At 41.3% G+C, this 16,019-nt stretch overlaps 1 protein-coding gene across 1 annotated transcript; it reads left to right on the top strand.

Annotated features, from left to right (window-relative positions):
• Positions 1–6,355: 6,355 nt before the first annotated feature.
• Positions 6,356–7,706, top strand: g0s2 (G0/G1 switch 2). Its single transcript, XM_088640224.1, has 2 exons — positions 6,356–6,509; positions 6,910–7,706. The coding sequence occupies exon 2, from the start codon at positions 6,930–6,932 to the stop codon at positions 7,263–7,265; it is 336 nt and encodes a 111-aa protein (XP_088496350.1). The 5' UTR covers positions 6,356–6,509; positions 6,910–6,929; the 3' UTR covers positions 7,266–7,706.
• Positions 7,707–16,019: the final 8,313 nt, after the last annotated feature.

Here is a 16,019-nt window from a genome sequence, read left to right as displayed (position 1 = left end):
GTTTGAACTCCACAAGGACACAGTCGTCTTTGGGAAGGGGCCAGACATTAATAAAAAACATTAATCTTTCCAGTATGTTCCCTGTGGGCAAACGTAGCTCAAGTAAAGAAGATATTACATATGATTTGCCAGCAGTATACCCAAGAGGAAAACCAGGCCTACAGAATTTATCATGGCTGCCTGTACAGCTTTGTCTGCATAAAAATATGTTTCGAAAGTAGAGGGAGGAAGGAAATTGAGATTTATTGTGTTGAATAGCTTTATGCACAAACATCAACACAGCATGTCACTAAATAAACAAACCTGGACTATTGTAAGATATAGAAAGCTTGAAAGGACTATATAGGACTGCACCACAAAAACACTGCTGGGAAAAACTGAACCACATCAAGAAATCAGGCACTGAAAATCATCTGATTGCTGTCAATAAAATGATTGGCTCTGCTGCTGCTTTATGGGCTCTCAGTGGTGTCTTAATGTTAACATGGTCATATGCAGGGAATGTCCAAGTGTTTTTATTATAAAAGCTTCATTGTCTCAAAGTCCTCCCTTATTTCTTTGCTTAATTTCCTTGATCTGGGGACTTTCCCACTACAACACGGGAATTTTCTTACTCACATGTCTTAGGCTGAATCACTAACTGCATCCTGGGGTTAATCTTAATTATTCACAGTTTATTTAACTTTTTTTTCTAATGAATTCGTTATCCCATCATTTTATATGTTTTAGAAACTAAGGTGCCCTCCTCTACAAACGAAGAATGTCCAAACTAATTCATTAAGAGACTATTAATATTTTTCTAACTTGGATAAAACCCCAGGGTTCGTAGCACTGCAAACAAATAATTACATTAATAAAGTGCACTGTATCATCACGGCCGTGACCCTCACCATAAAAATTGAGCTGATGAATGAACATATGATGTCCTACTCAATTGTTCGAATTAAGGCAAACGCTAACTGTGTAATTTGAAACAACCACATAAGAAACACAACTTTAAGTGAGTTGGAATAAAGCAGCAGGCAATTGATCCAAATAAGAGCTGGCACTGAACAAAATTCCAATTTGAACATCAAAAGCAGGATCTTTTATTCTGCACCTGGAAATTCTGTGTCTGCAAAGAGTTGTACAGACTCCAGTTCATCTGGCCAGATGAGGTTTGTGAAAACTGGAAAGAAGCAGCTCAATTCGTTTCCATGCTGCTCTGTCCAGATAAGCTACTGTGCTTGTTCAAAACACAGGGCAGCAAATCTATATATGCTGGTAAGTAGCCTAGTTGTGCAGCCACAGACAGGACATGCTAGGAAGTTAGAGCTCTGACAAGACAGAGCCAGCCAATCCTGTTTGCTTTTGGTTTGTTTGCAATGCCCACACTTGTGTGTGTACCTTAATGAAGTGCTGGAGAATTCCAGGTCATTTTTTGACTCATTTTGGGCTTCTGTGTTATATAAACACCCTACCTTTAAAAGGCAATTCGAAACGTGACCCCTTATATGTCACAGAATGTTGGTATACTGTACATGAGATATCATGACATTTTATGGTACACAGGACAAATTTAGAAATAATGTCAAATTTTCTAGGTCTGACTGTAATGTCTTAATGCAGTTTTAATTGTGGTGCCTGTTGTAGATAGGAAAAGCTCTTTTAAGAACAGTGCCTAGGTTCTTGACATTATTGATATTAATACTTCTTTTGTGGTAAACTTTAGCACATGGCAGACAGAGATGAACAGCAGCTGCAGATTTATTTGGCACACGCTGGGAGAACACAACGTAATGACCTTGACCTGACAATCTCTTCTTGAAGTGGTTATGGGGTCAGTGCCAACCACTCTTTATCTCACGCAACACAAGGTAGCGCAGAGTCATTGAGCTTGAACTAGTTACACATATCAACAAATCATAAGGAAGGTTTTGCATTGATTGATTAGAATTCATATTGTGTAGTCCTAGGATATATCCATGACTAGAGACAAAGCAATGATAGGTCACTTGGTTTTTCTTGATGCCTAGAGGTGTTTACTCCTCTGTTCTTACTATGTGTGACTGTGATCAGAGACAAAGAACAGTCAACCGAATTGTCCATTCTTTTCATCATGCTGAATTGGCTAGCATCAAGGACAACTCTTACGTTGGCAAGCTGTAAACCCTCAGACCTTGTAGAGATGGTGAAAAGATTCCCAGCTGGTGTTTAGTACAAAAACAATATTCATCTTTCTTGTTAAATACTGTCAGTTTTCTAAAGGCTATCTAATTTACTACTTCACTACTGAAGGACGATGCCTTGGTCTTTGACTTGATGCTGCAGATTCAGATCTCATCATGCAGTTGGTGCAATATAAAACCTAGGTCAATGGGTTTGCCCAGCTGTCCTCCTTAATCACTGCTGACACGTGACCCCTCTCGAAAGACTGATTGCCAGCATGCAACACATGAGCCAAACAGAGAGGAGCACAGTGTATCAGCTTCTCCATACAGAGGTAATTGATTATTGCACTCAGTTGCATCTCGTTTTGCAGTGTGTTTATGAGTAATCAAGCCAAGGACTTGTGCTGGGGTGAATGGAACAGGGAGCAGATGGGCTGGTAGGACAGATGAACTGGCTGACTCTTTGGGTGGTTTGAATGATGAAGCCACATTTCCCATGTGGGATCAGGCTGGATTTGAGACTGGCGGAAACCAGCTCTGGGACACCTTGAGCATGAGCTTCGCCTCTTCTTCAATTAGAGAAAGCCATAAAAATGGGAGGCTTGAATAGTTCCCTCAAACCTTGTTTAAGTACAGTAGGTCCCTCAAACCTTAAGAAATCTTTATCATGAAGGGTATCTTCAAGATTTAGCAGGGTAGCTCCCTTTTATTTTATTCAGAGTCCAAGTTGATTTTTAAAGCATTTTGTACAAATGGCTAATTGCTAGACATGTTGGTACACATGAGGTCATACACAAGCTCTACAGCAGTATTAACATACTGTATATTCCAGCCATTAGAAGAAAACTGCTTCTTTCTGACAAGCGTCCTTGAAGCACAGGGTGCAAGCTCGGGTGCCAGTCGATAACAGGGCACATGTCCACACACAGGGACACATTCGAGAGCCCAAATTTTAGAGGACACAGAATACACCCCAGTTTTGTAACCAACCACATACCCCAAAGATGTGAGGCAGCAGAGATAATTGCTGTGCCAGCCAGTTTACATCTAGGTCTCCTGGCAGTTTTGTTAATATTTTAAATTGTCTCTACTAAGCTCTTAGAATTTAACCCCAAAGCAATCTGCCCAAACTATAAAACTGTGGTAATAAAAATAAGCAAGCCTCTATGGCACATTTGAAATAAGATAATCGTAACAACAGTGAAATAAATGTTTTTGACTTATTATCTAAATAGATCTTTCGTGAGCAGACCCACACTATGTGCAAAGTGGGAATTACTTATCCTGCAGACACCTGTCTTGTATGGTGCTTGTGGTATAGAGAGTGATGCTGGATTTTGAACCTCTACAAGAACAGAACCCCCCAACCGATCATTAAAGGACCTGGATTAGAAGATCGTTCTAATTTGTTACCTGGATCCTATTGTATCATAGCATACGTTATTTTGGATCTTAAGGTTTCTTACTTAAATCAAGATAGCCAGCCCCTATACTTTGAATTATATTATAGAATGAATCTAACATCATAGTAATAAACTTCTGAACAGAGTATAATTCTTGGTCTCCCATCCCTATCATTGTTTCAACACTGATCATTAGCGAAGAATTAAATGTTGTAATGTCTGCACAGCAGACCAAATCCCAGAGTGGTGACTGATCTTTTCCTTGATATAAAACAGACCATCCGGATATATTGTGTATTTATTTCCAGAAGCGTTCAGTGGTCATCGAGTATGGGTTTTTCCAGCCAGGATTCAAACAGTGGTGAAGTGATGAGGTTGGACACTCCAGTGCTAAAGACCATAACGTACCGTCCATTAATTGTCACCTGACGGCAGAAAACGTCTTGTACCACGTCTGTTTATGACTCAGATATTTCTTCTTCCCAAATAAAAGTACAGTGCCTGAAGAAAAAGAAAATCCTAAACTATAAATGTACAATACCGGCAAAAGAAAGGCCAATAGATGGATCACATGAAACATTTATTTGCGCAAGGAATCACACGGGGAAAAGGTTGCTCTGAGAGTTTACACAGGTACAATATAAGAAACGTCCTGCCCAATAAAGAGCAGTTGTTTCCATCTGCTGTACGTTTTAAGTGCAGCCTCATGCGGTACTGCCCGCCCGTGTATACTTAAACTACGGTCTTGTTTTGCTGCGTCAATGAGCCAGAATCCATAGGGACGTTTTTTGACGCGAACTGGGTGAAAGGTGAGCCACTTGTCGAGGGTGTCGGGTTTGTTTACGGCTCGTCTTTACAACTGGAGTCACCGGGTTTAAAGCCCGAGTGACGTCACCGGGCTTCGGGTTTCGCCGGGAAGCTCCTGTCCTGCGGAAGCTCGGGGGAGGTACTTGATGTACAGAACTAGCGGTGCAACAGGCTGACCACGTCCTCCGCGATTCACTTTTTTTTTTAAAAACAGACTAACAGACTAAATGGAATTTCTGCTATGCATGTTACATGCTGTACCACAGTAATTGCAGCAAAAACAAACAAAAAAAATAATGTTTGTACAAAGTAACGAGTTGCTATACAGTTAAAGAACAGATAAAAATGTGGCCTTTCTTAAGTGAAACACTTCATTTCCTTAAATTTCTCTTTCGTCTGTGTAACTGGTTGGGGAACACGTCACTCCTTATTAAAATGACCAGTTTGGACTTTTTTTCTTTATAAACCCCAAAAAAAGACGGTTGAGACTAGTAAGCCGAGTACGTGCAGCAACGATTGGGGAAGACCTTGTTTTACTGTTAATGGCTAGCCTTTAGCCTATAAATAGACGAGCGCACACCTGTTGCCATATATTTCGTTATAATAAGAAAGAAGGATACAGAGCGGTTTACACTGGCTTGTGTACAAGCAGGGGAATTAAACAGCACTTTGTATAAGGGAGTAACCGAGACCTTACGCGCATTACAATGAGGAATAGCCCGGGAGAGGCCGCCGGTGAAAACCTGATGGGCATCCTTTTACGTCTAACCTGATAGCCTGAAGTTCTTTCTTTGTGAAACACAAGAATAACAAATCTGTAAGATGTGTGTGTGTGTGTGCTATTGTGTACGATCAGAGAAACCTGTGGGGGTTACATCATCTGGATTCCCACTTCACTGGTGTTTTCACACGATCTTAGATTTGAAACAGGTCGCAAGCATCTGAAAACGTAATAACCGCGGATAAACACTGTTCTTTACCCCCTTTTTTCCATTCTTTGTGAAACGTACGCATCCCTGCTCCATTTGTCTTTAAGACGCTATGATAACCAGAAAACACAATGTAACGAGACTGTAGATGAACATCAACCCACAAAAACACTTGATCTGTATCTTGGTGGAACACATACGCTTTCGGGGTAAAAATGAAAAAAAAAAACACAAAATGTTCATTGACTGCTCTCACGCTGGCGCAGCTCCAAACTAGCATTTGACTGCACAAGGTTAGAGACAAGAAATTGTTACAAGACTCTCTTTGCCTGCGAAAGCTCCCAATTAATTCAGTTTATTGATTGATGTGTGAATTACACTGCACAATGATTTCACAGTGCACAAACAGGTAAAGGAGCAGTTTATTATAGCACGAGTTAGAATAACGCGAGAGATACGCGCCTGTTTCCACCACTTCGCAGTAGCTGCACGATTTGAAACAAAATGTATTGCCACAAATCGTAGGCCACCATATTAACCATTAAGACAAATATCAATATGTTTTGACCACCGAAAGCGTAATGCATGCCAAATGATTCCAGATCTATACTTTTTTTTTTGTTTGGCCGCGTTTAACAATTTATGGTTTGGAAATTGACATAAATATCCGAACACTGCACTTACAATATGATTACAGACTTATTATTACACACACTCAGAACGATGTTCCTTATTTTAAAATGTATTTTAAAACATCGTAACAGCTCGGGAATTCCTTTGTTTTCTACGTCCAGGCTTTCCCGAGGAGTGAGTACGTGAGCAGCTACACGTGTGCATACAGCCCCTTGCTGTTGAAGATCTTGCAGAAGGTGCTGTTGTGGAACAGGGGCTGAGGCTGTGGCGGTAAAGTGAGGGGGGTCTGTTTTCAATGCACTGTCCAACCAGAAAGAGATAACTTGAACTCTCCGTGTCCAGCAGTCGTGCGAAATGTCACTGAAACCGGCTCATGCAAACTGCGTGAACATTGCATGGCCAGTCCATACACCGCCCAACTCATGAATAATTGAGAGCAGCCTACTCAGTGGGAGTGGCCGGAGATCTCCAGCGCTTTAAATGTGAGAAGCTCGTCGGTTTTATTCATCATCGTTGCCAGCGATAATACTAGAAACGAGAAGGACATTTAAGGATCCAGGAATTATAGCAAGAAAATAACTGATTCGGTAAGTGAGAATTTTCGCATCGCCTGTTCAGAGAAAGATTCGTTATGTTCCGTTTATTTTTTAGTACGGCAGTCATATTGGGCTTGTAGCTTTGTAGGTTTCATTGAATCATTGAATGAGAGTACTGCCGTTTCCACGAGCTTTTAAAGTGATTGTTCCCACCTCCGAAGTCAAATACGAATGTTTTTTCACGGCGATGGTGGGAGAAATGCCTGGCACTTAACGCGCTCTGTGCAGCAGCCTGGTGCCCATTGATTCTTCTAGAATATTATAAGAAGCTCAGTGTTTATTGTGCACGTCGAGTAATTGTCTATACAGTTGTATAGAAGCCATGGCACTTTTTAAACTCTGCTTTCTCTGCTTGTCTAATGAAATCTCCCCCTCTTCTCTGCTTCTGCAGGTGAGCCGCGCCATCGCCTCATGGAGACCATGCAAGAGCTGATTCCCTTTGCCAAAGAGATGCTGAGCCAGAAGCCCAGCCGGAAGATGGTCAGGGTGTACCTGGTGGGCAGCGTGCTGGCCTTCTTCGGGGTGGTGATCGGGCTGGTGGAGACGGTGTGCCAGCCGTTCTCGTCGGACGCGGGCGTGGACGAAGAGATCCAGCGCCTGGCTGAACGGGAACGCCGGGCGCTGGAGGCAGAGGAGAGACGGGAGATGGAAGAGATCGCCACCTCGGAGAACGACCGAGTGGTGAAACCCAAGCGGCAAGTGATCACCGGACAGAGGAACGCTGCCAACCGGTTGCACGCCTCCTAAAGACTCGCTGTTAGCAACGAACTTCATTACTACTGCCATACCGCCCGCGATGCACAATATGTAAACGCACTACATAAGCTGAATCTTTCAAGTCCTCCTGACCTCCCCCGAACTGCAATGAAGACTGAACTGAAAGGTCGATTTGGGTATCTGATAGCCCCATGAGAGTTTTAGCTCATGTTTCCTGAATGAACAGAAATAAGATACGCCCAGCTCAGCCCAAATCAAAGACCACTTTATTATCGAACTGTCGCTGCTGTGCAGCAATGTGCATAAGAGTTGAGTTGCCATGATTTCATGGCCTTTGTGACACACGTCGGTACACGTGTTACCTATGCAGATGAAGATTTTTATACCGAAAGAGAAATATATATTATTTCATATGCTGTATTTGTATATTCTTGTTTTGCACAATAATAAATGCATATTTTTTATTTAAAATTGCGACTCAAAAGAGTGATATTTTGTTCAGTTAAAATATTCATGAAAACGTGGGCTTTAGAGAACTAATGCAACACTTTCACACATGTTTTCCTACTGTTTTGTACCAATGCCATTAGCAGTCTGGAGAAAAGATGCGCCTTTTTGTGTTGCTGAAAATGTTTTATCGCACTTAAGTAAGTCGTATTAAAGATGATGTGCTTTTTTCAGTATTTTGATTTAGACATTTTCGGAAAGCATTAGTTTCAAACATTTTTCAGAAGAAAGATATTTTTCTTAAAATGCATTTTGAGCAATCGCTAGTAAACTGTGTCATGCGGACCTCATCGCAGCCAAGCCTTTATTTGTCAATACTTCATGGGTTCTTTCTCCTAATGCTCGGATTATTTTGTGAAAACCCAGTACAATGTTTTAAGACCCTGGAGGAAAGCGAGACCCCCTAATGGAGTAAAAAGATAAAGCAGGATAGTTTCCTTCGAGCGTGCAGTTTCTGAACACCCCACTGGCTGCAAGACGAATTGCATTTCACTGGTGTGAGGAATGATCAGTTCCTGAAAAAAGGCAACTCAAACTTTTCTTTGAAAGTCCTTCTGAATCCTTCTTTCCTCCTTTTGCCTGCTTTTAAGGGTTAATATAGCTCTATAAACACGCAGAAGAAGACTGTAGCATCAGCTGAGTGTTTCAAACACTGGACAGTTTTTAGGAACTTTGTATTGATGATCACTCAAGGAATTGCACTTCAGTGCATTGTCTCAGGACCAGGAATGGAAAACACTGGTCTAGATTACAGCAAAAAGACCCACACGCTCACACACCAACTCCAAATTACACATCCAGTAGCAGGCAGAAATTATTCCATCAGACAAAAGAGTTTCAGTCCCACTACAACCTAGGGTGCAAACTGAGAACCTTCCATGTGTGCAATTTGTGATTTTGTGGGTGGATATAATTTTCAATTTGATATGTCAGTCTTGAACCTACATTTTTTATCGGTTTGTACCTTAATGTTGATAAATTCAGAATATGGTAAACAAATACGTGTTTGGAGGAAAGCCATTTTTAAAACATGTAAACTACCTTGTAGTTCATGAGTGTCCAATCCTAGTCCTAGTCCTGTCTGCTGGTCTTCATTTCATTCAATTAAGCGAAACCAGCTGTCAGCAGTTTAATTAGACTGGCTTAGCAGCATCTCCCAGCCGAGCTGGTGCTGTTCCTTGAAAGATGCTTTGACAACCGGTAGAGAGGAGAGGTAGAGAGGGTGTATCTTCTTGTGGACAGACATTTGTATTAGTTTGAAAGAATGTGAATCATGGGAAATGTTTCTTTTTTTGACTTTGTTGGTGATATACTTTGTCCCGGGGGATAAAAACAGCATTGATACAAAAAGAAAAACTCACATCAGGTTTTAGAGTCTGTTAGGTCTCAAGGACCAAAGAGGGTGATTCTGTAATCGGAGATTTGAATTCTTCTCATGTTTATCCCCTGGGAACGACCTTGAAAAAGAGCTGATGCTCCAGAGAAATCAATGGTACTACAGAGCTGCTAACTGTAGTACAGGGGAATAATGGGAAATGATCAAAATGAAATGATGATATTGCAAGCACATGCACCTTCTACATTTCTGAGCTGATGCCCTTGTCGTTAAGTTCATTCAATGGCCATACAGTTTTCTTAAACTACAAAGGGTGACGCAGACAGCCCAGGTGATCCCTGGTACAGAACTCCCCTTCATCCACACTAGCTACACCACCCGCTGCCTCAGAGCGACAAATAATATAATCAAGGATCAAACCCACCCTGGGCATGCACTTTTCTCTCCTTCCTTCTGGTAGAAGATTTAGGAGTATAAAAGCCTGAAACTCTAGGTTCAAAGAAAGCTTCTACTCCACAGCCATAAGACTCCTAAACTCCACCTCTTAAATCCTGCTGCCCCCACTTATACCCCTTGGTTTTTCAACCAGACTCAAAGTACTGGCACTACTTGATTTTGCACACCACTGCGATCTGAATGCTGCTGAAGATTATAGCTGCTAAAATGTTCCTGCCTCCAACAGTTTGTGATGTCATTGTTTTGTGATGTTCATGATTTATTTTGATATAATGTGCCATTTAATTTGATATGTCATTGTTATGTCATTTGTCACGGTTTTATGAAGAAATTGTTGAAAGAATGAGCTTCCAAGCACAGCTCCCCCACCCATGTGGTCTGTTTCAGAATTGTATCCTCTTTTTACCCGCTTTTTGTATTTCATTTTCAGGGCACTGGACAGCCTGCTGCAAAACCCTGAGTCTGACCTTCTGATTGTCTTGAAAAAAGATTTGTCCTCATGCCTGGGGTCACTGAGACTCAGCTGTTAGATCAGTCAGTCTTACCAAACAGCATGCCTAACCACATTAGTGCTTTTTGACAGACAACTTAAACTCTTATCTACATTTGACTATGATATATAAAAGGTAGACGAATTTCATTGTGGCAATGTTTTTGTAACAGGTCTGGTAGAAAATCACGGTCACCATGATTTGTTTAGACATCTTTTGAAGCAGGGCCTCTTTTTTAGTCACAGTAACATCTTGTCTAAAACTGATTTGGAGGTCACTTTGCCAACGTTTGGTCAGCCTGAGCCCCCTTGTTTGGAAGATGACAGGAATCGTGCCCAGGCTGCTATTAGCTGACTCACAGACATTGAGGAATTTGACAGCTGCTCAGTCTGGGTTTGCCAGCAACCTTAAAGCTCCAGAACGAAGCTCCGAAAATCTCTTCTCAGAAAAGTGCAAATCAGAATTTGCATGATTAGACCTGTGCTCAAAGCTGAGCTTTGTATCATTATTTTGAAAATTGTGGTTAGTATATTTGATATTTTTGCTTCTGTATCTTTTAAAATATTTACAATGGACCAATAGTTCTAAATGTTTTGGAAGACTGCAGGAAAAGTAAAAGTCACTGAGGAAACCTCACAAATTAAACTTGGCTGCTGTCATCCCTCCCGAACTTTCATTCTAAATGCCATTAAAAACTTTGAAGCATTAATTCTTTATAATATTTCTACCCAGTTTGGAATACTCAGGTCTTTAAAACTTAACTCTTTGTGTTTTTTAAGTATAGCTTTTGTACTACACAGGAATATTGAGGGCCTGTTATTTATGGAAGGCTGCAGGCACCAATAATTCAGGATGATCACTCTTTTGCTGAAAGTAATGAAGGCCATGACCTTCTATTGCCCAACCTTCTCCTGACAACAGTTTGACAATTGCTCTGTACTGTCTGAAGAAGTCATGGGCAGCCAGTGATGTGATTTGAATCAGTCATTTCTGGGCCATAGAGCTCAACCTGTGCTTTTTGTGTAAGTGCTTTATTACTGGTCAGGCCTTGTGGGAGTCGCCATAGGAGCTACACCATTAATCTGTTACCATCAGTAACCAATATATTATTAATCAATTACACCCCAGGTTGGAAGACAGGCTGCCTCTCAGGGACACTGAATGTGAATGGCTGGACGTGCACATTTAACTGAGAAAAACAGCAACAGGGTGCAAAGGAGGTGTCAAGGACAGGCTGTGGCATTCTAATTACTGAGTTATTTAAAGTAACACTGTGGCAGATTCAGAATCAAAAATAGGCATGAAAGCATGTGGCAGAACTAGGCAAACACGATGCATAGCGCATCCGTGTGTTACAGTGCACCTGTAGCTTGTCTCTTTTCTATAAATTAAATAATGCCAAGAAGCCTCAAACATGTGCTTGTGGGTTGAGAGTTTCAGATGGATTAAGCATGGAGCTACTATTGCTAGGATCTGGGGCTCATTCCCTCTGTGGTCCCAAGGAAGACGGAAGCTGGGCATCCCTCTTCATCAGCTTCTTGGAGGATGTGGAGTGGCTACCTGACATTGGCATAGGACTAGACATACACGCATGTGCTTTGGATCACTTGAGATGACCTTTCATGCCTCAAGTTTTTATTTCTTTATGTAGATTACATTGATGTAGAATCCTGGAACTGCCTCTTGCCTGATCTTCCTTCTAGATATTTGAAAACATCACTTAGATCTCATTTGAAAAATCAGATATGGCTTGGTGTATCACATATTAAAATCCGAAAGATCGGGAGTGTCCTGTCCTGGTTCTGGAGGGCCAATGTGTCACAGATTTTCTATGTCTATTTAAAACAGCAGGACCTGAAAAGCTGGAATAAGAAGATAACTGGTCCAATTGAGCCCATAACAAGCTGATTCATGTTGTAACAAGCCCAGCTGGACAGACAACCTGTAGACACACAGCCTGTCCAGGACTGGGAACCCTTGCAGCACGTGCATCAAAATGTAGCTGAATAAATGAAGAGGTTTGTAAAAGCCTCCAGCAGAAACAGACAGTGAGAGTGACAGACATGGAGAGAGTGACTTAAAGCTGGATCTTTTGGAAGTAGTATTATTGATGGTGCAGGCTTTGCTGTATAGTGTTATTAGTCCCCCCACCCTATCTATGGAGGGATGTTTTCTTTGAAAGAGTCACAGCTGGGAGACTCTCACCCCACCAGCCAGAGTTACCCCCATACACAGTAAAAGAAGGGCTTCTAATACTGGAGCTGTTTTGTGCTTGTCTAACCTTTTGCCTTATTCTGGGTCTGGAAAACCTTCTGCCTACTTCCACCTGAGGAAAAACAAAAACTCCCACTGGAGGAATTCTAGCTCATCCAATAGTAGCATCATCAACAATCAGCAAGTTGATACAAAAATAGTCTTTTTTCTTCGCTGGCATCCGATCAGGGATCCGTTACAGCTTCTGTGGAGAAACTGTTTCAGAGTCTCAATCCAGCAGGGATGTTGAATGAAAACTTTCACCAGCTTTCCGGATATTTCAGATGCAGTAAACAAAACACAGCTCCCATAAGGTTGTAGATCTATTGCAACAAAGTTAAAACAGTCAGCACAACAAAAAAACAGCGTAATCTCATTCTGCAAGTGCCAATAGAAGCCAAGGTGAATTAATTATAAGTATAATAGGCAAAATGCTGATGTGAGGTACAAAGGTATTTCGACGACACTCTTTTTGTACCCAATATAACTGATTCAGTCTGTTTCTGGTTTGATTAAAGACAAACACTTCTTGTTTTTGAATATTCAGGTACTGTAGGTAACTGCATCAGCATGAGTGGGCTGCAAAGGAACAAGTTCTCTTTTCAGTTTGGAATAAACCTTTACTTGTTTTTAAATATGTCAGGCTTAAACCATTAAATGAAGTGATGGTCAGATCAAACCATCTTTGCTTAAAGAATATACGTTAAAGGTTCATCTTTGCAGTATATGTAAGCTGGACTTAAAAGACCTGTATCCACGTACACTCTTCTGTAATTTTAGACATAATAATAAGTAATCTAACATTTCATTCCAAAAAAACAGAAAAATTCCTGTTCAGTTGCTGAAATACAAATGTTCGTCATACTGATAGACTTTCTGTGGTGTTTCGGAAAGCGTCATCAGACACATGATTATTGCTACAATAACGGCATAAACGTTCTTGCTCAATTTCAGGAACAAGCATGCCTAGCTGTCAGGAAATACTAGCTGCGTTGTTAGAATTAGGTTACTGCTATTTCCTCCAGCAATATCACCAGCGTAGGAGGAATCATTTGTCTTATTTTTATATGTTCCTGATTTAGATTTCCTCAAGTTAAGCCTATTGGTGTAGAATCGTGGAACAGCCAATATCAGTTTGTGTTCTGATCTCTGCACTAGACGTATTAATCATCCTTTAGAATGTTGCGGTGTTAAAAGTGCAACCAGCTCAAAGCACAGTATGAAGAGTCTCCTGTTCTGTGAAACCTCTTCAGATTGTGAATAAAAGTATTTGTTGTGGCCAAAGTGTAGACAGGCTGGGCTGAATTGGAACCGGAAGTCCAAGGGTCAGAGTCAGGCTTCATGAGTTTTTTTTAAACAAAGAAAAGTAAATAATTAGAAATCAGTGGAAAGATGTTGATGTGTAGTACAGACTCAACAGCAGTAATAAAGTTATGAAAACAATGTGTTGCCATTCCTCCTGAACCTGATAAAGACCAAGTTAAACAGGCTGGAGATAACACAGTGTACATTTTTCTCATTGGATTAGGGGACTTACAAAAATGTGTGAAGTTAAAGATTGCAGATACTCTCTCCACCTGATTAGTACTGTAATAAACATCACATTAGGCATTAATAAGCTGTAATCCAGGAGAGTCCAAAGTCCTGCTCCTGTGGTTAAACATATTACAGTGTAGGTCGCTTCTGTTGCAGAACTAATTTAAATGCAGTTTGAAAGGGCATGACCATGGTATTATTATTGAGAATTTCTAATTTCTCCACATGATCTGCCACCTACTGTTTGCATGGTTACCGTGCAATATCCAGGTGGGGGCAGGACTGTCGTGGTGGAATAAGGGTCTATTGCAACATGGTGGTGGTCCTCTCCCACACGTAAAGCATTTTGGGATCCCTGTGGGATGAAAGGCGCTATATAAACGACAATCAACATATTCTTAAAATGATTAATACCCAACTACTTATTAAGTCATACAACATTGAAGGGAGAATGACAGTTTTACTTTGTGTTCATCCATCCATTTTGTATCCATCCATCTTTTTTTCCAATTCAGTGTTGTGGAAAAGCTGGAGCCCTTAACGATAAGCAATGGTCTCAAAGCAGGATACATCCCAGATGGGATGCCAGTCCATTGCAGGCCAGACACACAGACACAAACACCAGGGTAAAATTTTTCCCAGAACCCAATTATCCTGACACTCAGATAGCACCCCAGGAATTGAATCCAGGACCCCAGCGCTGTGAGGCAGCAATGCTAACCACTGTGCCAGTGTGCCACCCACTTTGCATTCATTTTCCTCTGGAATAGAAAGAAAAGTTCTAGTGTGGAACAAACTGAGCTAAACCGCAGAGGGAGAGAGCTTTATGAGTGGACAGAAGTAAGACAAAATGAACTGTGTGAATGTTATTCTGGTCAGAATTTCAGAACAATTCAGCACGGATGGGGGTCTGGACTGGTGATAGTGGGGTTTCAGACAAGAACCGGTGCTGCTGCCAGCATCATCTCTACATCCGGCAAATCAGGCAGATGCAGACATGAACTCAGGCAGACATGAACTCAGTGAGGGACCAGCACCTGAAACATACAGTAAGCTCTGATTTCCAGCTGCTTTGTGAAAGAGTTAACCCACAAGACTCTGGTACAGAGCGGTCAGTGCTGTGGCCTTGGGATTTGCTTCACACTCTATAACAGACTGCTCCTATACAGACCACTCAAAGCCTTGTTCCCCTTGCATAGCAACTGGAGGTCACAAATGCAAACAAAGAGGAAGTGCATTTAAGACTGAAAACAAAAGTCTCTACTTTACACAGAGAGCTGTGGGAGCGCGGAACAAGCTGAGGAGCCATGCCGTTGAAGCCAATATCCTGGCTTCCTTTCAGAAATGGTTGGATGAGATCCTTTGATCAATTAACTATTAGCAACCAAAACAAGTAAGATGGGCAAAAAGGCGTTTTCTTGTTGGAACCTTAATTATGCAACATGGACACATTGCACTGCATGCTGAAAACTGTTGAAGTGGTGCATCATCACTCCACCCCCTCACAGTCTCACTTCTTATGGACTCTCAGGCTAGGAAAAGAACTCCATGCAGCCAAAAACTGCCTAGAACTGGCAAAGAAAATTGACATTCTCAATATAATATGTATATTATACAATACTAGGAGGTAATTTACCCAACTACAATGCTACCAACATTTTGCTCTGCTCTAAGTAACTATAACAATTCCCTAGTCTCTTATCCCTCAAGTAATGTGCACCATCTAATACATGCGTTACCTCTCCTTCACTGCAGGGAAGATCTAGTCCACAATCAGAGGATATTTCAAAATATACGATTCATATAGAGATGGTAATTATCACCTTATAACATTGTTCAATGATGCCTTGACCTTGCTTTGAGAAGCACTATCTTACTCTGTGTCATGTGCCTCCCTGAAGTCGAAAACTTGTTAAGTACTTTGTTGTTGAGCAGTCTACAACAAAACAGTTCCCCTTGCCTCCCTTTTCTGCTCACAGCAGAGCAACCCACTCGACAACAGGGCAGTGGAAAGCAGCCAGCAACTAGATAAACAGCATTGCATAAGCTTAAATGAGGTTTATTGAAGAGTGTGTATGTGTAGCTTCACTGGCAGCTGGAAGGAAGACTTTTTCTGGCTTATCATGTTAAGCGCACATTACTGATGCAATTATAATTGTATTATTTACTGTCTGTGGCTTAGACCTTCATATCAACAATTTACTA

This window comes from Lepisosteus platostomus, chromosome 7, assembly GCF_059453375.1.
Source record: "Lepisosteus platostomus isolate fLepPlt1 chromosome 7, fLepPlt1.hap1, whole genome shotgun sequence".
NCBI lineage: Eukaryota > Metazoa > Chordata > Actinopteri > Semionotiformes > Lepisosteidae > Lepisosteus > Lepisosteus platostomus.
This window is presented reverse-complemented; position numbering and strand designations above follow the sequence as displayed.

What these genes read in the sequence shown, in the direction of transcription:
- g0s2 (XM_088640224.1), top strand. Translation starts at nt 6,930, where the DNA reads ATGGAGACCATGCAAGAGCTGATTCCCTTTGCCAAAGAGATGCTGAGC.